Genomic DNA, 22,121 nt, shown 5'->3' with positions numbered 1-22,121 from the left:
TTGTGCTTTTTGGGGAAGCTTAGGTCAGAACAGCAATGGATGAAAATTTACCAAGGAGAGAGACAACCTAGAGCTAAGGAGAAATTTCCAGATGGTGAGAACAATTAATCAGTGGAACGGTTTGCCTTCAGAACTTGTGGGTGCTGGAAGTTTTTAAGAAGAAATTGGATAGCCATTTGTCTGAAATGCTATAGGGACTCCTGCTTGAGCAGGGGGTTGGACTAGAAGACCTCCAAGGTCCCTTCCAACCCTGTTATGATGTTATTGTTATCATTTTTTTTCGGCATTTGTTCAGGATAGTTTAATGCATTTTTAAAGAGCCGTGTGGATTTTAAATCTTCATTCTTAGAGTCACTTAGATTCTAGTACTCTAGGTTATTTCATTATATTTGCACTGTTAATCGTTTATAATTAGATTGGAAGCATTTCTAAAGTACAGTTTGTGATGAATTATGCGGTAATGTGCGCATTGAAAATTGAAATACATAAACGGAAAGAAAATATTGCACTATTTATCCCATTATTAAGAGGAAGGTGTTCAAACAATGCAACATTATGCAATTTCTTTGCTCTGGATTTAGCTTTATGTAGCTGCAGTTCCAGCAAGTAAATCACTCAGGAAAAACCTTGAAAGAGAGGCTAGCCTTTCACACGTTATTCAGATCTGCAATAATGTATGATATTGGTTATGTCTGGTTTAATGAAAAGGAGGACATTGGGGACACAATAGCAGTGCTCCACTAAGGGGCTGCCACAGAGAAGAGGGAGTCAATCTATTCTCCAAAGCACCTCAAGGCAAGACAAGAAGCAATAGATATAGCTAAATATATATAAGGTGTGTGTGTGTTCCAGCATAACTCTGGAACAGCTGGGCCGCTAACATGAAAAGGAATGAATTATATCTGTAGTGTCAAATCACAGTACTTTTGACAGTGATAGTGTGCATTTTGGATTCAAGTTCGTGTGTGTGTGTGTGTGTGTGTGTGTGTGTGTGTGTTCCAGCATTACTTTGACTTGACACTATAGATATAACTCATTCCTTTTCCTGTCTAATACAGGATTAGCATAAATAAATACCCGGGTAATGTCGGGTTATCAGCTAGTTATAAATAAAACTTTATGAAGAATGGTTGCAGGAATTGTGTATTCCTAATCTAGTGAAAAGAAAGAGCAGGGGATGACATGATAGCAGTATTCCAGTATTTTGAGGGGCTGCCACAGAGAAGAGGGGGTCAACCTATTCTCCAAAGCACTTGAAGGCAAGACAAGATGCAATGGGTGGAAACTAATCAAGGAGAGAAGCAACCTGGAATCAAGGAGAAATTTCCTAACAGTGGGAAAATAATTATTTAGTGGAACAGCTTGCTTCCAGAAGCTGTGGGTGCTCCATCAGTGGAGGTTTTAAAGAAGAGATTGGACAAACATTTGTCTGAAATGGTATAGGATTTTTTTGCCTGGGCAGGGGGTTGGAGTAGAAGACCTCCAAGGTCCCTTCCAACTCTGTTATTCTGTTACTCTCTCATTGATTTTGGTGGGTTGTGTGAATCTAACCATTGCTGTTTCTAAGGCTGCAAACCCTGCCAGTTCTAGTTTAAGATCGAGGTTCTCCCATATAACACCTATCCTGCGCGAGCTGCACTGGCTTCCTGTGGCCTACCGGGTGCGCTTCAAGGTGCTGGTTACCACCTTCAAAGCGCTCCATGGCACAGGGCCTAGTTACCTGCGGGATCGCGTCCTGCCCCATACATCCCTGCGACCCGTCCACTCACACAGAGAGGGACTACTCCGGGTGCCGTCCTCCAGAGAGTGCCAGAGGGCAGCGCCCAGAAGTAGGGCCTTCTCTGTAGTGGGCCCCACCCTTTGGAATGACCTCCCCCCAGACATCAGGACTACAACCGACCTTCGCTCCTTCCGTATGAAGCTGAAAACCTACCTGTTTCGACTAGCTGACCTGGCATAATTCTACAACCTCTCCAGCCCAGGGCATTTTTAATTGGTAATTTTAGTTTTTAAGGGTTAATTTCACTGGGGTTTTAACTTTTTTAGGTATTGTAACTTATTTATTTATTCTTACCTCCTCTGTACGCTATATAATACTTTTGTACGTCGCCCCGAGTCCCTGTGGGGAGAGGGGGCGACTAATAAGTTCAAGTAATAAATAAATAAATAAATAAATATCACAGTGAAGCAAACCATGATTCAACAACTAATCATTTGGGGTTTTATTAACACACACACACACACCGAACAGGGACCAAATAGCAGAGGGAACTTCATGATCCAAGCCATTCTGCGTTCAAGTGTCTTTCAAATTCTCAACGCTCTTGAAAATGCAATTAGTCTGCCTCCTTGGAAGCTCACAAAGAGAAACTTTTAGAAAATCAACAGAGGGTGACCGCTGTAGGGAATTCTCTCTCTTGGCTCAAACCAAAGGATTTTCAAAGCAAGGGTTCCAATTTTGCTCTGGGCTGGCCAAAGGAGAAAGTACAGCTATGGTTTATTTCCCATCACCCAACCAAAGTGGGTCAGTTCATCCTTGTCTCCACCCTTCCACCAAATCAGGTGAGGGAGAGACACCAAACCCAAGAATCCAACTCTGCTTGCTTCCAGAGAAATGCAGGAAGCTCAAAGCCTTGTAAAGTTTAATTCTATCGCATTTTCCCGAAAATAAGACAGGGTCTTATTTTCTTTTGACCCCCGAAATAAGCACTTGGCCTTATTTTCAGGGAGGTCTTACTATTTTTGAGGTGCAGGAGGTGGCGAGCGTGGTCACCTTGTGGCTGCTGCTGTGTTGCAATATTTTGGGGGGAGGTCTTATTTTAGCACATGTACTCAAAAGCTCGATTGATCTTATTATCCGGGGAGGTCTTATTTTCGGGGAAACAGGATAAGTTCAGATTAACCATGAAGGATGGCCAGAACTCATTAGGTTTGTCTTTCACATCAAGCAACATCAGGTGGTTGCTAATGATAGGCCTTGGGTAGAAGTCACCATGAAGTTGGGTGTGTTGTATGAGACATGAGACGTCTCCCAACCGACGGGAGTTATATAATCCGATTCAAACAGGATATGTATTAAACGGACACCATTTTTTTCCCCTTGTGATCCAGCATCGTCTTACCAAATTCCTGGTTCTTAAAAGTTTGGCATTTTTCTCCAGGAAGATCTTTCTTTCGTGCAGTTCAACTGATGATGGGGGTGGGGGCCAGTTTCAGAATCAAAAGCCGGAATTTCCGTAAATCTATGTCGATTAGAAACAGCCAATTAGGTTGAGTTAATATGATCAGAGTCAGTCACTACTACAGCCATTCTAAAGCATCAGTAACAGCTTATTCCTAAGTATACCTTTACTGTGCGGTCCTTGATGGTCTCTGGGTTTGGTTATTTTCCTGAAAACCTTTCATTACCAAACTAGGTAGCTGTTCTGACCAAGGCTTCCCCAAAAAGCACGGAGCAGATTCCTGGTCCCAACAAAACCTTTTTTTATTAAACGAATGTGAATTCCTCTCAGTCACATTCTGCAAAGTCCTGGAAAACAGTCTTTCAAAGGTGAAATTATGACCCCAGTTGGAAGGGATCTCGGAGGTCTTCCAGTCCAACTCCCTGCTCAGGCAGGAAACCCTGCACAATTTCAGACAAATGGTTGTCCAATCTCTTCCAGGCTGAAGCATCCACAACTTCTGGAGGTGAGCTGTTCCACTGATTAATTTTTCGGTCAGGAAATTTCTCCACAGTTCTAGGTTGCTTCTGTCTTGGATTAGCTTCTGTCCGTTGCTTCTGCCTTCAGGTGCTTTAGAGGATAGTTGGGCTCCCTCTTCTTTGTGGCAACCCCTGAGATATTGGAACACTGCTATCCTGTTTTCTCCTAATCCTTCTTTTCATTAAACTAGACATACCTAATTCCAGCAACCCTTCTTTATACGTTTTAGCCTCCAGTCCCAATTGTGATGTACCTTCCATGGAAGGATGGACATGTTCCTGAAGAGGAGTTTGCCTTCACGAGAGAACATGACAAGCTCAGAGAGCATCAGGGACCCCTCAATAAATGCCACCCAGCCTTTCAACCACGATGCTTTGTTCTCCCCCAACCCCACCAGTTTCTGCTAGTCCAGAATTGGCTGCCAAGAAACACATCTAGTGCCTGGAATGGTTACAGGAACTGGGCATGGATAGTCTAGTGAAGAGAAGGACCAGGGAAGACAGGATAGCTGTGTTCCAATATTTGAGGGGCTGCCACAGAGAGGAAGAGGGTGGAGCTATTCTCCAAAGCATCTGAAGGCCAGACAAGGAAAAATGGATGGGAACTGACCAAGGAGAGATTCAACTTGGAAATAAGGAGAAATTTTCTGACAGTGAGAACAATCAACAATGGAGCTGAAGTTGCCTTCAGAAGTTGTGGGAGCTTCATCCCTGGAAGCTTTCAAGAAGAGACTGGACTGCCATCTTGCAGGAATGGTGTAAGGTCTGCTGGGTGGGGGTTGGACTAGATGACCTACAAGGTCCCTTCCAACTCTGTTAATCTGTTAAAGCCTTGTTCTAATTTCCAAATGGTGGTTGCATCTTAGGCAAACTTTTTGTATGTGAGAGCTGGCGAGCCACGCACAATAATGGCCTTCTTCTGCTGACCCTGTTAGCAGACCCTCAGCCTTTAGGGGCCAATTAATTACCAAGCCCTGCTTCCTTCATCTCAACTTCCAGCTCAAGCATCTTCATCCGTTTTGGCCTCCCAAATCTCTCTTTCTCCTCCTAGGAACAAAACCCCCCACTTTTTAGTGGACGAGGGGAGGGCGGTGTGTGTTGCAAGCCAGTTCAATTGCACAAGCAATTCAATCCAGGAGAGAAAAGAGAGGAAGGGGTGAGGGAGGGAGTTGGGGGGTGGTGTTGAGAGGGATTTCAAGCTTAATTGAATCCATTCAAGAATTAAGAAAATCGTTCCATTCAATTCAGGGTCGGTTTCAAACGGGAGAAAAGAAGAGACTGGGGACAAAGGACGTTTCCCAGAATCTACCTTTGTAAAGGGAGTCTAGCTAGAGAGGTTTTCTTTTCTCTTGCTAAGTTTTTTTCAGAAAAGTAAGCCAAAAGAAAAAAGAAAATAGCAGCTCTTTGTGCTTGGGAAAACTTTAATGAAGTGCCCAGGAAAATGGGCACTTCTGATGTGCCTGAAGAATGTGCCTGGAAAATGCAGAGTTTGGAGACCTTACGTCCCTGATGTAAGCTCTGGATGAAGCTCTGGATGCAGGAATTCCCATGCATTCCAATATTAGGTAAAAGTTAAAGGTTCCCCTCTCACATACATGCTAGTTGTTCCTGACTCTAGGGGGCAGTGCTCATCTCCGTTTCAAAGCCGAAGAGCCAGCGCTGTCCGAAGATGTCTCCGTGGTCATGTGGCCAGCATGACTAAATGCCAAACGTGCATGGAACGTCGTTACCTTCTCGCCAAAGGTGGTTCCTATTTTTCTACTTGCATTTTTACATGCTTTCGAACTGGGACTAGAACTCCCAGTCTCCTGATGATTGGCCCAAAGTCACTCAGCTGGCTTTCATGCCTAAGGTAGGACTACTGTAGAACTTAAATCTCTTGGTGATTTGTCCAAAGTTGCCCACTTGGCTTTCCTGGTTAAGAGACTCGAACTCATGATCTCCTGCTCTTTAGCCTGGTATCTTAACCACTGGACCAAATTAGCTCATTTCATAGTCCTCTTAAGTTTGCAGTCCATATGCGGTTGTCTCCAGTCTTTCTACCTGGCATATCCTTTAGAGGTGGTAAGTATACTGATCACCCCAGAATATTTTTTACCAGCCTGTTGCTCATGGACAAGGTTATTCCAATGCACTCGGGAGCCACCAGGTGGAAAAAGTGTGAATTAAGAAAGTTAACTGAAAGTATAAATTTACAATATGAATTAATGGGAATCTGTTGTTTTAATCTTTGCTTTCCCTCTCTAGAGTTAGGCGATATTATAATTCTATTAAGACTTATTGTTACCTAATAGATAATTATGGATTCAAGGAAATAAATGAAAGAATATTAATGGTAATCGGAACACATAATGCTCAATGACAGTGAAATATTTAGTTACTGTATGTTTAGTGGATAACCAGTGACTTTATTTTTAATTGTAAAAACTGATGCACAAAAACTTGTAGTAACCAAACAGCATGCTTGATGAAATTGAGGAAAGTTGTTTTTTCTCCTTGCTTTTGCTCTGTGTGTGTTGTTTTGTTTTGTGTTTAAGAAAAAAATAAATACATTTTTATTTAAAAAAAGGAAAAAAAAGAAAGTGTCCTTGGAATCAGAAAGACAACAGTAGCAAGTCTACTGTTTTGGAGCAAAATAGAGCCATTGCTTTCTATTATCCCAGGCACAGATAGTATAATCTTGTCCTGTGCATGCATGAAGCAATAAACTACTGCTGAGACCCTGGAAAGTCTTGCAGAGAAGAGCTACGAAGATGATAAGAAGACTGGAGGCGAAATCACAGAGATAGACGGTTGCAGAAATTGGATATGTCTAACCTAATGCAGAGAACAACTGGGTGTAAAGTGACAGCCGTCTTCCAGTATTTGACAGGCTGTCACAGAGAAGGGGTGGGGTGGGGTTATCAATCTATCCTCCAAAGGGCCTGAGAGCAAGAAAAGAAGTAATGGGTCGAAAGTCATCAAAGAGAGATCCGACCTAGAATTAAGGAGAAATTTCCCAATAGTGAGAACAATTGATCAGTGGAACAGCTTCCCTCCAGAAGTTGCACTCCATCACTGGAGGTTTTCAAGAAGAGACTATTTGTCTGGAATGGGATAGAGCAGGGACAGCTAAACTTTTTGTCGTCACATGCCAAAAGAACGCCTGCACCCATAATGCAATGCACGCGCGACACCCCCCCCCCCGTGCCCCTTCCGTCCCTGTGCCCTGTTTTGGGCCTAGAAGGCCTCCCAGCAGCCTCCTGGGACCAAGAATGGGCTGCAGGTGGGAGCGCACCACACCTCCTGCTTGCAACCCCCACACATGTCTCCCACATGCGCCCCAGCCCTATGCATGCGTAGCAACGTTCCGAAGACCAGCTGGCAGGCGCCCGGGGGGGGGGGTGACAACTCGCCTGCCCACACAGGGCTATGCATGCCACCTGTGGCCCGTGTTCCATAGGTCGCCATCACAGGTATAGGGTCTCCTATTTGAGCTGGTGATTGGAGGGGAAGACCTCTAAGGCTCCTTCTTATCTATGTTCTCTCTATTCTATGCAAACTGGCTGGGGGAATTCGGGGAGTCCACACATCTTAAAAGTGGCCCAAAGTCGAGAAACAGTTGGAATACATGGAATCAGGACAAAATGTCCTGAAGTGGAAGCCGTTGGATGGCCGTTCTCTCTCTCTTTCTTTGTATCTCAGTTTGGATTTACAAACAGGGCTGATTGAAGTGCAGCTTTTACCCGGAAAACTAAGGTCAAGGAAGATTTGTAGAACATTTTATGGGCCTGAGATACAATCCCAGCCTCCTGTTCAGCTTGGATTTCACGGAGACTTAAAGGAAATGAAAAGAAACTTCCCAGGCGGCACCAAGATTGGCCTGAAAGATAATGTTCGTAATCCAAACTACCACTTTGTTGTGGCCACCAGTGGCCATTCGGACAGTGAGGAGGTTGGGGAGGAACCTGGGCCAGTCCTGGAGTCTGGGGAAGGCTCTGATGAGGGCTCTGTGTCGGAGGCAGAGAGGGGGACAGGGCCGTATGCCAGTTATCAGCTGCCTTCAGAGTCAAACATCAGTGAGGCAGAAGAACAGCTGGAGCCTGTTCCCAGTGTGCGCATGCACAGAGTTGCCGGACGAAGGGAACAGCTAAGGAACAGGGAGCTACTTGGGAGTAAAGGCACAGGTGGATGGTGAATGGACCCTCCCATAGGGAATGAAAGAGGAGCGAAAGGGGAGGTGAGTTTGCAGGAGATAACTAGTTCAATTCATTCGGGTGAAGATCCATTCCTGACTTCTTGCCAAGTAATTGCTGCTACAGCCTGGAGTTTGGAAGATATCGGCCTGGCAGCTCTCCAAGCCTGATCAAGGTCTGTCGTTGTGAAATCTCATGAAAGGCTGTTGGCCGGGACTTTGCTGGAGAGGAATTCCCTTTAACCTAAATAAAAGGGGTTTCATCGGGACAAGGAGTTGGCTTTGTGCTTTTGGGAAGCCCAGGTCAAAACATACTTGTCTGAGTTTTGGAAGAAGAGCTGTAAAAAAAAAAAGGGGGGGGAAGGGGTATGTGTTTAAAAAGTGAATGAGGAGGTACAAAATCTGTTTTATTTTCTGGACAAGTGCACGCAGGTGAAGAGGCCGAGGGACCTGCAGCTGACCGTCACCTGTCATGAAAGGGCTGGAACTTTAAGGACGGAGGCCAAAAGTGAACAGCTTCCTAGGGTATGGCTGCTGGTCATCCATTTTCACATCAGCTCAGCTGTACAGCTGTTCGTCCTTCACCAGAACAGGAACGTGCTCTCCGCTTTCACACAACAAGGAGTACACAGCACGGATCGCTGAAGCTCTAGAACTTTCCGGAAGGCGGTCGGGTTCTAGAAGGGGAAGGAGTTCCGTTTCCATAGCCTGCACAGAGGACAACAGTCAGCGTTGGAAAAGATGTATTAGCGATAACACTTAACAGTGCTGAAAAGTGGTTTACAATGCCAGCATATTGCCCCCAACAATCTGGCTCCTCATTTTATCCACCTCAAAAGGATGGAAGGCTGAGTCAACCTTGAGCCAGTCAGGATCGAACTGCTGGCAGTGAGCAGAGTCAGTCTGCAATACTACGTTGGAAAGGATGGATGGAAGGAAAGAAGGAAGGAAGATTTTAAAGAAGAGAGTGGAAGGGCAATAGCACTTAAGACTTATATACCGCTTCACAGAGCTTTTACAGCCCTCTCTAAGCAGTTTACAGAGTCAGCCTCTTGTCCCCCAACAATCTGGGTCCTCATTTTACCAACCTCGGAAGGATGGAGCTGGTCAGGATCAAACTCCTGGCAGTGGGCAGAGTCAGCCTGCAATACTGCATTCTAACCACTGCGCCACCGGGGCTTTTAACAACCTGCTAAAGTGCTGATAACCGTCTGTATTGCCTAGAGCAGAGTTTCTCAACCTCAGCAAGCTCCAGACATGTGAACTTCAACTCCCAGAATTCAGTGCGCTAACAGGAAGCTCTTATTCTCCCCGCCTTCATAAAGTCCAGCAGGATTCAGAGATGAAGATTCTATGGTGGACTTCCCATTGTGACACCCACTGCGTTCTAACCCGAACCCTTCCCTCCTTTATTATTTTCTCATATAACTCAAGGTGGTGAACATACATCTAATATTTCTTCCTACCACTACTTTCCCCACAACTACCCTGTGGACTGAGAGTGAGTGACTGGCTGACTGGCCCAAAGTCACCCAGCCAGCTATCATGCCTAAAGTGGAACTAGAACTCCCAGCCGCCTAGTGATTGGCTTAAAGTAACCCAGCTGACTTTCATGCCTAAGATTGTACTAGAAATCCCAGTCTCCTGGTGATCGGCTCAAGTCACCCAGCCAGCTTTCATGGCTAAGGTGGAACTAGAACTCCCAGCCGCCTAGTGATTGGCTTAAAGTAACCCAGCTGACTTTCATGCCTAAGATTGTACTAGAAATCCCAGCCTCCTGGTGATTGGCTCAGGTCACCCAGCCAACTATCATGGCTAAGGTGGAACTAGAACTCCCAGCCGCCTAACCCAGCTGACTTTCATGCCTAAGATTGTACTAGAAATCCCAGCCTCCTGGTGACCAGCTCAAGTCACCCAGCCAGCTTTCATGCCTAAGGCGGAACTAGAACTCCCAGCCGCCTAGTGATTGGCTTAAAGTAACCCAGCTGACTTTCATGCCTAAGATTGTACTAGAAATCCCAGCCTCCTGGTGACCGGCTCAAGTCACCCAGCCAGCTCTCATGCCTACCACATCTCCTCTCTAAGTTGGCTCCAGAGACAGGAATGGTCAGTCTGGGCAGAAATAAGAAAGGTGGGAGCAAAATTACCGTCTGGATCTGAAGTTTCTGTTCCAGCATCGCCACCTGCAGTTTTAAAGCCTCCATCTCCTTCAGCTCATCCAAGCTGGAGTAAAAAAGAAGTCGGGGAGGCCCCAGAAAATCCGGATCTGAGCAGGTTTGCTCTCCGAGGGAAGCCTGACAGAAGCCCCAAGAATCAAGGTCATTATCCTCCTTGCCATTTATGAAGAGTGAGGCAAACTCTGCATGGGACACCAGGGCTGTCGGAGAAGGAAAAGCATCTTTATTATAATACTAGCTGATAACCTGGCATTGCCCGGGTATTTATTTATAGGGGGGAAATGTCTGGACCAAACGTAATTTCTAATGTTGGATTTTTCCCCCTTACCAGACGGAGCCCCCTTGTAGAATACTGTGAAGCCGTTACCGTGGCAGCTCCACTGCGCTGCATAGTAGAAGCCATTTTACGGCAGTACGGTAGAAGCCATTTTAAGGCACAACAGGCTGCATCTTAACAGAACACACACACCTCCAAGGGGTGCTAGGGGTATCTTACCCCCACAATATTTTTCTCCAGAGAGTAAGTCAAATTCTCTCGGGAAGACAAATTCACTTAACAACCAAGAAAGGTTGTAAAATGGAGCAAACGTCACCTAACAAATGTCTCACTTAGCAACATTAATTTGGGGCCCAGTTGTGGTCATAAGTTGAGGACTACCTGTATGGGGAGAAGCCAAGGAATCCAGAGGACGTAGGTTGAACAAAACTGTGTATAAGGGCATTTTTTAGTTCTAATGAGTCGTAACTCTCACCTTCTCGCATCTGGTCCAGTTTGCCGAGGTGCTGCTCTACTACCTCTTGTAGAGCCTGCAAAGTCACAAGGCTTTCGTACTCTCTGTCCCAGGTTGGGTTTTCTCCAAGTGCCTCTGAGAAGAAAGACATATGAAGAACGGCTGCAGTATCTGGGTTTGGCTAGTCTAGAGAAAAGAAGGACTAGTGGGGACACGACAGCAGTATTCCAGGATTTAAGGGGCTGTCACAAAGAAGAGGGAGTCAAACTATTCTTTAAAGCACCAGAAGGGCGGGACAAGAAGCAATGGTTGGAAACTAACCAAAGAGAGAAGCAACCTGGAATCAAGGAGAAACTTCCTAACAGTGAGGACAATTAACCAGTGGGACAGCTGGCCTCCAGAAATAATGGGTGCTCTGTCACTGGAGGCTTTTAAGAAGAGACTGGACAGTCACTTGACTGAAATGGTATAGGTTATCTTGCTTGAGTAGGGGGCTGGACTAGAAGACCTCCAAAGTTCTGTTCTGCTCTGCTCTATTCTATTCTTCATTCCAGTATTCTATTCTATTCTATTCTATGCTATTCTATTCTTCATTCCAGTATTCGATTCTATTCTATTCTTCATTCCAGTATTCGATTCTATTCTCTATTTTATTCTCTATTCTATTCTATTCTATTCTTCATTCCAGTATTCTATTCTATCCTCTATTTTATTCTATATTCTATTCTATTCTATTCTTCATTCCAGTATTTGATTCTATTCTATTCTTCATTCCAGTATTCTATTCTATCCTCTATTTTATTCTATATTCTATTCTATTCTATTCTTCATTCCAGTATTTGATTCTATTCTATTCTTCATTCCAGTATTCTATTCTATTCTCTATTCTATTCTATTCTATTCTACTCTATTCTATTCTTCATTCCAGTATTCTATTCTATCCTCTATTTTATTCTATATTCTATTCTATTCTATTCTATTCTGTTACTCTATCCTATTCTATCCTTCCTTGCAGTGGCTAAGCACGCTGCCTGGGGCTGGGTAACCATCACGATTCTGCTCCCAATTGCGGTTGTGAAGTCGAGGACTATCTGTAATGTTCTATTCTTCATTCCAGTATTCTATTCTATTCTATTCTATTCTATTCTATTCTCTATTTAGGAATTCTGGGAGTTGAAGCCCATAGGTCTTAAAAGCTGACGACGTTGGACACTCCTGCTTTAACCAAAGGACCAATGACTGCAATGTCCCTAGACTCCCTTGCAGATCCATGCCCAGGTGGGTTCAGTGGCCCCTTCTCACCTGGGCTTTCAGCTTCCATGTGCTGAGTGATGAGCAAGTGAAGGTCACGTAGATGCACCAACTCCTGCTTCACCTCCGCGGGGGTAAAGGCTGGCGTAGGAGAGGAGAACTGACCATCTGCTTAAGGAAAGGGACAGACAACGCTGTGCACTGATGATGTTACCTAGTTTGGTAATGAAACGTCTGCAAGAAAACTATCAAGCTCAGAGAGCACCAAGGACCCCACAGTCTTCCTCCTCCTGCTGTCCGCAAACCTCACCCAGCACTGATGATGTTATCTAGTTTGGTAATGAAACGTCTGCAAGAAAACAACCAGGCTCGGGGAGCACCAAGGACCCCAGAGTCTTCCTCTTCCTTGCCTGCCTCCTCCTCTTACACTATCAAGCTCAGAGAGCACCGAGAACCTCACAGTTGTCACTTTCTCCTCCTCCCCTTTATATCTACAGCAGTTTTTGCAAGTTGAGGTTCTGCAGATGTATCAAGACTCAAAGCCCGGAAAATTCCATTGGTCTGGGGAATATATTACATACAATGTGGGTCACACTGTGAAATATGTTGTTGTTAGTTGCAAAGTCATGTCTGACCCATCACATCCCCATGGACAACGTTCCTCCAGGCCTTCCTGTCCTCTACTATCCCCCGGAGTCCATTTCAGCACACACCGACTGCTTCGGTGACTCCATCCAGCCACATCATTCTCTGTCGTCCCCTTCTTCTTTTGCCCTCCATCGTTCCCAGCATGAGGCTCTTCTCCAGAGAGTCCTTCTTCCTTCTCATTCGGTGGCCAAAGTCTTTGAGTTTCCTCTTCAGGATCTGGCCTTCTAAAGAGCAGTCAGGGTGGATCTCCTCTAGGACTGACCGGTTGGATCGCCTTGCAGTCCAAGGGACTCACAGGAGTCTTCTCCAGCACCAGAGTTCAAAGGCCTCCATTCTTTGGCGCTCAGCCTTCCTTATGGTCCAACTTTCACAGCCACACATTGCAATTGGGGAAACCATAGCCTTGACTATACTACTTTTGTTGGCAGGGTGATGTCTCTGCTTTTTAGTATGCTGTCTCGATTTCCCATAGCTTTCCTCCCCACGAGCAAGCCTCTTTTGATTTCTTGGCTGCAGTCTCCATCTGCGGTGATCTTGGAGCCCAGGAAAGTAAAATCTGTCACTACCCCCATTCCTTCCCCATGATCTATTATGAAATTTATTGCATATTAAAGTCTGTATTGCTTAGAAACAAAACAGTGATGAACGTGAGAAATCAATAAAATTGGAGTAATTTTGGGAAGCCAAAGGAGTTTGAATGGAGTTAAACAACCCCATTCAAAGCCTAAGGAAATGCATTCTGGCAATTTTTGTATTTTTTTTTTAAAAAAAGACTAAATGCAGAAATAACAAAATCCTATGTCAGCACCAGGAAAAACCAGACAGCTAGCCCTAGTCACACCTGCAGGTAGCTTTTTCTTCTTCTGCAAAAGGCCAAATTAGCAAAAGGATACAGTTGCTTGCAGCTTCTCTAAAAACTGGCTCTTGGTGACAGCTGCCTCGGGGACCGTTTTCAAATCCCGGCACTTCTCCAACAACCTTTGTATCAAGAAGGAGAAAAGTGGGCAATAATAAGCCCCCAAAAACCACCCCCTAGGATATGCTCCAGTCTTTAGACCTGGCTTCTTACTGCCTGAAGAAGAAATTGAGATATTCTTGCCAGTTACACGTACACTGTTGGCAGAAATGTATATTTTGAAGAGTTCTTAGGGGTTTTTAATTCCATGCAGTGCAAGATACCAATAGCACTTATATACCGCTTTACAGTTCTGTACAGCCCTCTCTAAGTGGTTTACAGAGTCAGCCTCTTTCCCCCAACAATCTGGGTCCTCATTTTACCCATCTTGGAAGGATGGAAGGCTGAGTCAACCTTGAGCTGGTCAGGATCGAACTGCTGGCAGTCGGCAGAGTTAGCCTGCAATACTACATTCGAAGGAAGGAAGGAAGGAAGGAAGGAAGGAAGGAAGGAAGGAAGGAAGGAAGGAAGGAAGGGCAATAGCAATCGCCCTTAGACTTATATACCGCTTCACAGTGCTTTATAGCCCTCTCTAAGTGGTTTACAGATTCAGCCTCTTTCCCCCAACAATCTGGGTCCTAATTTTACCCACCTCAGAAGTATGGAAGACTGAGTCAACCGTCAGCCTGGTGAGATTTGAACTGCCAAATTGCAGGCAGCCGGCAGAAGTAGCCTGCAGTATGCACTCTAACCACTGCGCCACCGAGGCTTTAAGATTTCTTAGATCAGGGCGTCTCCGATCTTAACTGCTTTAAGACGTGTGGACTTCAAGAAGTATAGATTGACTTCAGTGGTCAAAGCCGAAAGAAATGCTACAATCCTGTCTGTATGAGGTTTTCCTGACCCACCTCTGAAGGCCGCAGAACTAAGGTCACCAAATCCCTTTTGAATCCTACGTCCATTCTGCAAACTCCCCCAACCTGGGTCATCCAACCCAGAAAGGCCCTCAAATTTCTCCCACCTTTCCTAGCGACTTGCGGATTAGGCTAATTTGGATAAGCTTACCTGAAATACTTGGAGAAAGCTTTCTGATATGGAAGGGGCAGTTTCAGCGAAGACCTGCCAAAAAAAATTAAAAAATTGCTTGGTATTATTGTCCTTGGTAAATGCACAACCCATCAATATTGGAAACCAGGAGAAATCTCATCTTTGGATTGGATTTTGGAAAAGCCAGGTAAGCAAAGCGCCATCAGTCACTTCTCTTCCGCAATTCTGCCGTGACTATTACACAGTTTTGAGATCATTCTCTTCGTCCTCAACTAGGAAAGCAATTCTGACCAGTTTCTTTGTTCAAATTAATGCCTTCAGGGAGCATTCCTGGGGCATTCACAACTTCTGGAGGCAAGCTGTTCCACTGATTAATTGTTCTAACTGTCAGGAAGTTTCTCCTCAGTTCTAAGTTGCTTCTCTCCTTGATTAGTTTCCACCCATTGCTTCTTGTTCTACCCTCAGGTGCCTTGGAGAATAGTTTGACTCCCTCTTCTTTGTGGCAGCCCCTGAGATATTGGAACAATGCTATCATGTCTCCCCTAGTCCTTCTTTCTCTTAAGCTTTCATGCCAAAGGTGGGACTAGAACTCCCAGTCTCCTAGGAATTGACTTAAAGTCACCTAGCCAGCTTTCATGCCAAAAGTGGTACTAGAACTCCCAGTCTCCTAGTGATTGACTTAAAGTCACCTAATTGGCTTTCAAGCGAAAGGTGGGACTAGAACTCCCAGTCTCCTGCTGAATGGTTCAAAGCCTGTCCATTTCCATGGCTAAGGCAGAACTAGAACTCCCCGTCTCCTGGTGATTGGCTCAAAGTCCCCCAGTCGTCTTTCATGGCTAACGCGTGACTTGAACTCACAGTCTCCTGCTTTCCAGCCTGGTGCCTTAACCACGAGACCAAACTAGCATATCATGTAAAGCTTTTCTCAGTTTGGATGCAAGGGCTTTCAACCACGGAATTTGGCACTTTCGCCATTCCGATATTGCCTTCCTGCTCCTACGTGCTCCAGCCCCGTCGGTGGAGCCAAGGTTTAGGGAAGCCCCCCAATAATCCTCTTATGAAAGGACGCAAATCGTGTGGCAAAGTTAGCTCGCAAAATTGCTTTGGAAGCTTGAGATGTGGCTGGCTTCCTTTGCCTTGGCAGACGGCATTGGCATGTTTTATCCAAACAGATCTTCAATCATCTGCTCTGTTCATGGATGCTTTGATTTGTGTAAGAGGAAAAACCCTAAAAGTTGTAAAACATTTGGACTGCTATTTATACCGAGAGGATAAGGGCGGTTAGGTGCAATAGCATCAGCCTCAAGAGTAAATTAGGCAACAGTCTTTTCTACAGGATGTCCTGCAGGAGAATTAAGAGTCTGGATCCACCTCCTAGATGGGCAGTTGGCTAGATTCACACACTCACCAGCATCTCAACTGACAACAAAATACACTATGGAGTCCTTCGTGCTCTGTTATAAGGTTGTTTCCTTGCAGATGTTTCGTTATTCAACAAGGCCACGGTTGTGGCCCGCCAGCGGAGCTGACAGCAGATTCGGACAGTGAGGAGGTTGGGGAGGAACCTGGGCCAGTCCTGGAGTCTGGGGAAGGCTCTGATGAGGGCTCTGCGTCGGAGGCAGAGAGGGGGCCAGAGATGTATGCCGAGTTATCAGCTGCCTTCAGAGTCAGACGTCAGTGAGGCCGACAAACAGCTGGAGCCGGTTTCCAGTGTGCGCATGCGCAGTTGCCAGCCGAAGGGAACAGCTAAAGAACAAGGGCCGATTTGGGATTAAGGCCCCAGGTGGACAATGAATGGCTCCTCCGAGAGGAAACAGAAGAGGAGCGAAAGGGGAATGGAATTTGCAGGAGATAAGTAGTTCACTTCATTTGTTCGTGACTCTCCGAGAGTCCTTGCCAAGTTTTGCAGATATCGGGCCCGGCAGCTCTCCAAGCCAGATAAGGTCTGTGACTGTAAATCCTCCCTTGAAGGAGCAGAATTCACAGTCTATTAATAAAAGGAGGTTTTGTCGGGAGAAGGAGTTTGCTTCAGGTTCTTGGGTAATTGACTGTGAATTCTGCTCATTCACATCCAGCAAAGTCTTTCAAGGGAGGATTTACAGTCACAGACCTTCTCTGGCTTGGAGAGCTGCCAGGCCGATATCTGCAAAACTCGGCAAGGAATCTCCGAGAGTCACGAACCAATGAAGCGAACTAATTGTCTCCTGCAAGCTCCACTCCCCTTTCGCCCCTCTTTTATTTCCTCTGGGAGGGCCATTCATCATCCACCTGTGGCCTTACTCCCAAGTCAGTCCCAGTTCTTTAGCTGTTCCCTTCGTCTGGCAGCTGTGCGCATGCGCACACTGGGAACAGGCTCCAGCTGTTCTTCTGCCCCACTGATGTCTGACTCTGAAGGCAGCATATGGCCCTGGCCCCCTCTCTGCCTCCGACACAGAGCCCTCATCAGAGCCTTCCCCAGACTCCAGGACTGGCCCATGTTCCTCCCCAACCTCCTCACTGTCCGAATCTGCTGGTGGGCCACAACACTACCCAGCTCATGTTCGGTCAGGTCCAAAGGACAAGCAAATCTCTATCTGGTGGCAAATTTTGGGAGGTTGGATGGGAGGCAACCTACCCCTTTTGTTGAAGAGTGCAAGTTGGAGGCTTTGTTCCTTGTCTCGGTGGGTCTGTTCCTAAAGGACACGTCCCACCTGAAGCTTCCAGACCTGGATCTACCTCGGGGACTTGAAGACCTCTTCCTGCATAGTCCCCTCCCTCAGCAAAACCAGGTGGCATCGTCGTGCGACATGGACCTTTGGGAGAGCCCAACCGCAAGCCGGGTTCTGCAGCAACATGGACCTTTTCGCGACTGTCCTTGGCTGGCTTTGCGCACGGTTGCCCCTTTGGAGAGGCAACCCCCGCTGGCGACAACTTCTTCCCAGCTGTTTTGGAGGTCCTGGAGCTCCGTCCGGCTGGTATTTTCACGGGTGGCTTTTTCACCACCGCATCAGTTTTGTAGGGAGCCTTCAACATGTAGGCTGTGGGTTGTTTGGACGCCACCGGCTTTCTCCTCGCAGGAGGCATCTGGGTGGTCTTGGGGACCTTGTCCTTAGGGTGACATGCTGGTGGTTCCGAAGCAGCCTGGCTCACCGGCTTCTTATTTGAAGTTCCGGAGACTTTGATGTTCTCACATGGCACTTGGTGGAATTTGGACCGGACTCGTAATGCTTTCTCCAAAGCTTTGTTAAGCATTTCCAGGTCCTTAATCTCCTCCGCTGAAGGCTCGGTGGTTTCTACACGTGAAGGAAGCAAGTCAAAACGGATCGATTAGATCAGCGTTTCCCAACCTTGAGAACTTTATGATCGTGTGGACTTCAACTCCCAGAATTCCCCCGGACAAGACTTGCAACCTAGGAATCTGCTTTCTATGGATCCACAGCATTTTTTGTCGTTTAATGACCCTGTTAATCCCTTGCAGGGTGGGGTCAGGGAAACTGAATGGAGCTGAGTGATTTACTGGCCAGATGCCCTTCCCTGTTGCCAATGTGGAGTTTTGTTCAGCAGATATAGTCTCATTGTGCCCAGAGAGAGAAATATCTGCCTCTACTTAGTATCGAAATCACAGCCTCCTAACTGTGAGATGAGAGCTCTACCTCTAGGCCACTGCACCACTATGGATCCACAGCACCGAATCCATTTATTTAACAATTGGATTTATACATTTTGTGGAACTATTTTTTTATTGATTAGACTTGTCACTATAATGTGTCTTGTTTGGTTTTTTGCTTCAAGTGCGGCAATTCAATCAATTATAGTTTAGCAATTGTATAATGCCAGCAGATGGCAGTTTGTTCAACAAGCCATGGATAAACAAACCATGGTTTACTGGAATTCATCAATCTAGGAATAGAGTATGACTGTAATGAAGTAGCATAGGCTTTGAGGTCTCCAATCAAAGGCCGAGGACTTCCTATAACCAGGAAAAAGATCTGGAGACCAAGAACTGATATGAAGCCAATAAAGTGGCTGATATGAATCAGTTGTCGCTGAACTGGAAAGTAAGATGGGAGGTTTTTATGTGTTTTTATTAGCTACAGGTAAAGGTTCCCCTCACACATATGTGCTAGTCGTTCCTGACTCTAGGGGGCGGTGCTCATCTCCGTTTCAAAGCCGAAGATCCAGCGCTGTCCGAAGACGTCTCCGGGGTCATGTGGCCGGCATGACTCAATGCCGAAGGCACACGGAAACGCTGTTACCTTCCCACCAAAGGTGGTTCCTATTTTTCTACTTGCATTTTTTACGTGCTTTCAGACTGCTAGGTTGGCAGAAGCTGGGACAAGTCACGGGAGCTCACTCCATTCCGCGGCACTAGGGATTCGAACTGCCGATTTTTCTGATCGACAAGTTCAGCGTCTTAGCCACAGAGCCACCTTGTATGGGTTTTTATTGTGGAGTTTTAAATGTTACAAGCTGCCTCGGATCACCTAAGTGTGGCTATATATTTGGCAGCTATAAACTGTTTAAATGAATACATAAATAACAAGGGAGGCTAATAAAGAATGATGCTTCCTTTACCATGTTTCTCAGTTTTGGCGTCTTCAGTAACAAGGTCTTCTCTCTCGGAGTTCCTAGCACAGAGAAAAGAGAGTTCACACATTCAGCCAAGAACAGAGGTGCCCCATCACTTCTTCCACACCATCCCAGTTTTTATAGGTGGTTCAGGCTTATCATGATTTCACGTGGGCAGAAACCTAGGAAAGACTGGGAGATTTGTGGCATTGGGGTAGTCACTGTTGGGATGACTTCCTTCCATGAAGAGGAGGAGGAGGAGGATTGGAAAAAGAAAGAGAAGAGGGACAAGGAGGAGGAGAAGGAGGGGAGAAGGAGGAAGAGGATTGCTGAAGGAGAGGAGGAGGAGAAGAGAGACAAGAAGGAGAAAGAGAGGAGGAGGATTGGAAAAATAAATAGAAGGTCAAGGAGAAGGAGGAGGGGAGAAGGAGGAAGAGGATTGGTGAAGAGGAGAGGAGGAGGAGGAGGAGAGAAGAAAGAGGAGAAAAGAGACAAGAAGGAGAAAGAGAGGAGGAGGATTGGAAAAAGAAATAGAAGAGGTTCAAGGAGAAGGAGGAGGGGAGAAGGAGGAGGGGAGAAGGAGGAAGAGGATTGGTGAAGAGGAGAGGAGGAGGAGGAGGAGAGAAGAAAGGAGAAAAGAGACAAGGAAGAAGGAAGAAGGAAAAGAGAGAGGAGGAGGATTGGAAAAATAAATAGAAGAGGGACAAGGAGGAGGAGAAGGAGGGGAGAAGGAGGAAGAGGATTGGTGAAGAGGAGAGGAGGAGGAGGAGAGAAGAAAGGAGAAAAGAGACAAGGAAGAAGGAAGATGGAAGAAGGAAAAGAGAGAGGAGGAGGATTGGAAAAAGAAAGAGAAGAGGGACAAGGAGGAGAAGAAGGAGGGGAGAATGAGGAAGAGGGTTGGTGAAGAAGAGGAGGAGGAAGAGGAGAGAAGAAAGAGGAGAAAAGAGACAAGGAAGAAGGAGAAGAGAGAGAGAGAGAGAGGAGGGTCCCATTCTTTGCTTCCCTTGCACTAAACTGAAAGGTACACTTTAAAATTACACCCAGCTTACCAGTCCCCAAGAACCGCACGGCACTGTTGGATTTTCTCCTGGAGTTTTGCCCTCTGCTCTGTGCAATCGTCCAAGGCTTGGGTGAAGAGGGAAACCAACCTGGAAAGAACCAAGAAAAGGCTGTTTTTCCTTAACATCCCAGAAAAAGGAGCTTTGATTTCAATTTCCCAGCAGGATCATAGACATGGGAGAGACCTTGGAGGTCTTCTAGTCCAGCCCCCTGCCCAAAGATGGTACCAGTAGCGATAGGCAACTTAGGTGTGAGCCCAAAATTTGCTCGGAGCCGCTTACCTCCTGCAGCAAGACCTTTCACACCCTAAAACATCAACATCTGCCTACATTAGGTGGACAAAATGCCCAATCCAGCCTAAACATCTGGACGACTGTGCAACAATACTATAGGGAGACAGCAGAACAGAAGAGAAAGAACTGGAGGGAAATCCCAAAATATTTCTTGTTAGTTGCAAAGTTGTGTCCGACCCATTGCGACCCCCTGGACAATGTTCCTCCAGGCCTTCCTGTCCTCTACCATCCTCTGGAGTCCATTCAAGCTCACGCCGACGGCTTCGGAGACTCCATCCAGCCATCTCATTCTCTGTCGTCCCCTTCTTCTTTTGCCCTCAAACTCTCCCAACATGAGACTCTTCTCCAGGGAGTCCTTCCTTCTCATTAGGTGGCCAAAGTCTTTTGAGTTTCCTCTTCAGGATCTGGCCTTCTAAAGAGCAGTCATGGTGGATCTCCTCTAGGACTGACCGGTTGGATGGCCTTGCAGTCCAAGGGACTCAATGCAGGAGTCTTCTCCAGCACCAGAGTTCAAAGGCCTCCATTCTTTGGCGCTCAGCCTTCCTTATGGTCCAACCTTCACTGCCATATATTGCAATTGGGAAAACCAGAGCCTTGACTATACCACTTTTGTTGGCAGGGTGATGTCTCTGCTTTTTAGTATGCTGTCTCGATTTGCCATAGCTTTCCTCCCCAGGAGCAAGCCTCTTAATTTCTTGGCTGCAGTCCTCATCTGCGGTGATCTTGGAGCCCAGGAAAATAAAATCTGTCACTACCCCCATTCCTTCCCCATTTATTTACCAGGAATTGAGAGGGCCAGATGCCATGATCTTACTTTTCTTCATGTTGAGTTTCAAGCCTACTTTTGCACTCTCCTGCTTCTCCCCAAAATAGAAAGCCTTGCAAATAGACTTGGGATGGCTGGGCCAAAAGAAAGCAATGATAAGGACTAATAAGGTATCTTGGGGCGCAATGGCGAAAACATCTGGAGCATCACTTGAACAACACCGGGCATGGAGAAAAACATGAGCAGCCAAGTGCAAAAGGCAGCTTTACTTGGGACAGTTTGCATTCTACAATAAGACCTCTAGCATTATTTAACACTTAACAAATATCCATATCCCAAGTGTTTAAGAAAGACTCAACAGGCGGAGCAAACAAATGCAAAATCCAGGCTAAACATCTGGCTGCCTGGACGACCAACCATCATTATCATATTTTAAAAATAATAAGCAATTACCTCTGGGCACAGTCAGCGGGCAGCATGAAGGCGGCGGTGGAAAGGCTACAAAGAAACAATCGCGAACCGCGCAAAGAGCCCCGTTTCGCGCGGAGCGGCGAACTCACTTCGGTTCCCCAGCAAAAGGAAAGAGAGCCATAGAGTGTCTCACCCTAGCCTAGAGCGACCCTTCCCCATTCCGTGCTCCTAGAGCGACCCTCCCCATTCCGTGCTCCTAGAGATAGTAAAAACAACATTGTTTTTTCAAGCCGCTCTTTTTCTTCAGGTGGGCTATTTCTAGGGCGGCTGAGACTTTTTAAATCTATAGATATGATATATGGCGCAATAAATGATTAAAAATAGGCCCCGGTGGCGCTCTGTCGGACAAATATTAAAATAA

At 46.1% G+C, this 22,121-nt stretch overlaps 1 protein-coding gene across 1 annotated transcript; it reads right to left on the bottom strand.

Moving 5' to 3' along the window:
- Positions 1–8,268: 8,268 nt before the first annotated feature.
- Positions 8,269–21,887, bottom strand: TEDC2 (tubulin epsilon and delta complex 2). Its single transcript, XM_081965916.1, has 10 exons — positions 21,743–21,887; positions 20,221–20,319; positions 19,178–19,230; positions 17,238–17,895; positions 14,642–14,695; positions 13,575–13,659; positions 12,085–12,193; positions 10,804–10,917; positions 10,022–10,251; positions 8,269–8,582 (listed from the first exon to the last, which is right to left on the bottom strand). The coding sequence occupies exons 1-10, from the start codon at positions 21,766–21,768 to the stop codon at positions 8,433–8,435; spliced, it is 1,578 nt and encodes a 525-aa protein (XP_081822042.1). The 5' UTR covers positions 21,769–21,887; the 3' UTR covers positions 8,269–8,432.
- Positions 21,888–22,121: the final 234 nt, after the last annotated feature.

The sequence above is a fragment of the Natrix helvetica genome (assembly GCF_964273705.1).
Source record: "Natrix helvetica genome assembly, chromosome: 13".
NCBI lineage: Eukaryota > Metazoa > Chordata > Lepidosauria > Squamata > Natricidae > Natrix > Natrix helvetica.
Note: the sequence above shows the minus strand (reverse complement) of the source record. Positions and strands in the feature narration are given on the sequence as shown.

Excerpts from the sequence above, each read along its gene's own strand:
- TEDC2 (XM_081965916.1), bottom strand. The coding sequence starts at position 21,768 with ATGCTGCCCGCTGACTGTGCCCAGAG. Across the intron at positions 17,896-19,177 it reads CGCCAAAACTGAGAAACATG|AAACCACCGAGCCTTCAGCG; the intron begins GTAAAGGAAGCA and ends CTTCACGTGTAG. Across the intron at positions 8,583-10,021 it reads AGAAACTTCAGATCCAGACG|GCTATGGAAACGGAACTCCT; the intron begins GTAATTTTGCTC and ends TCCTCTGTGCAG.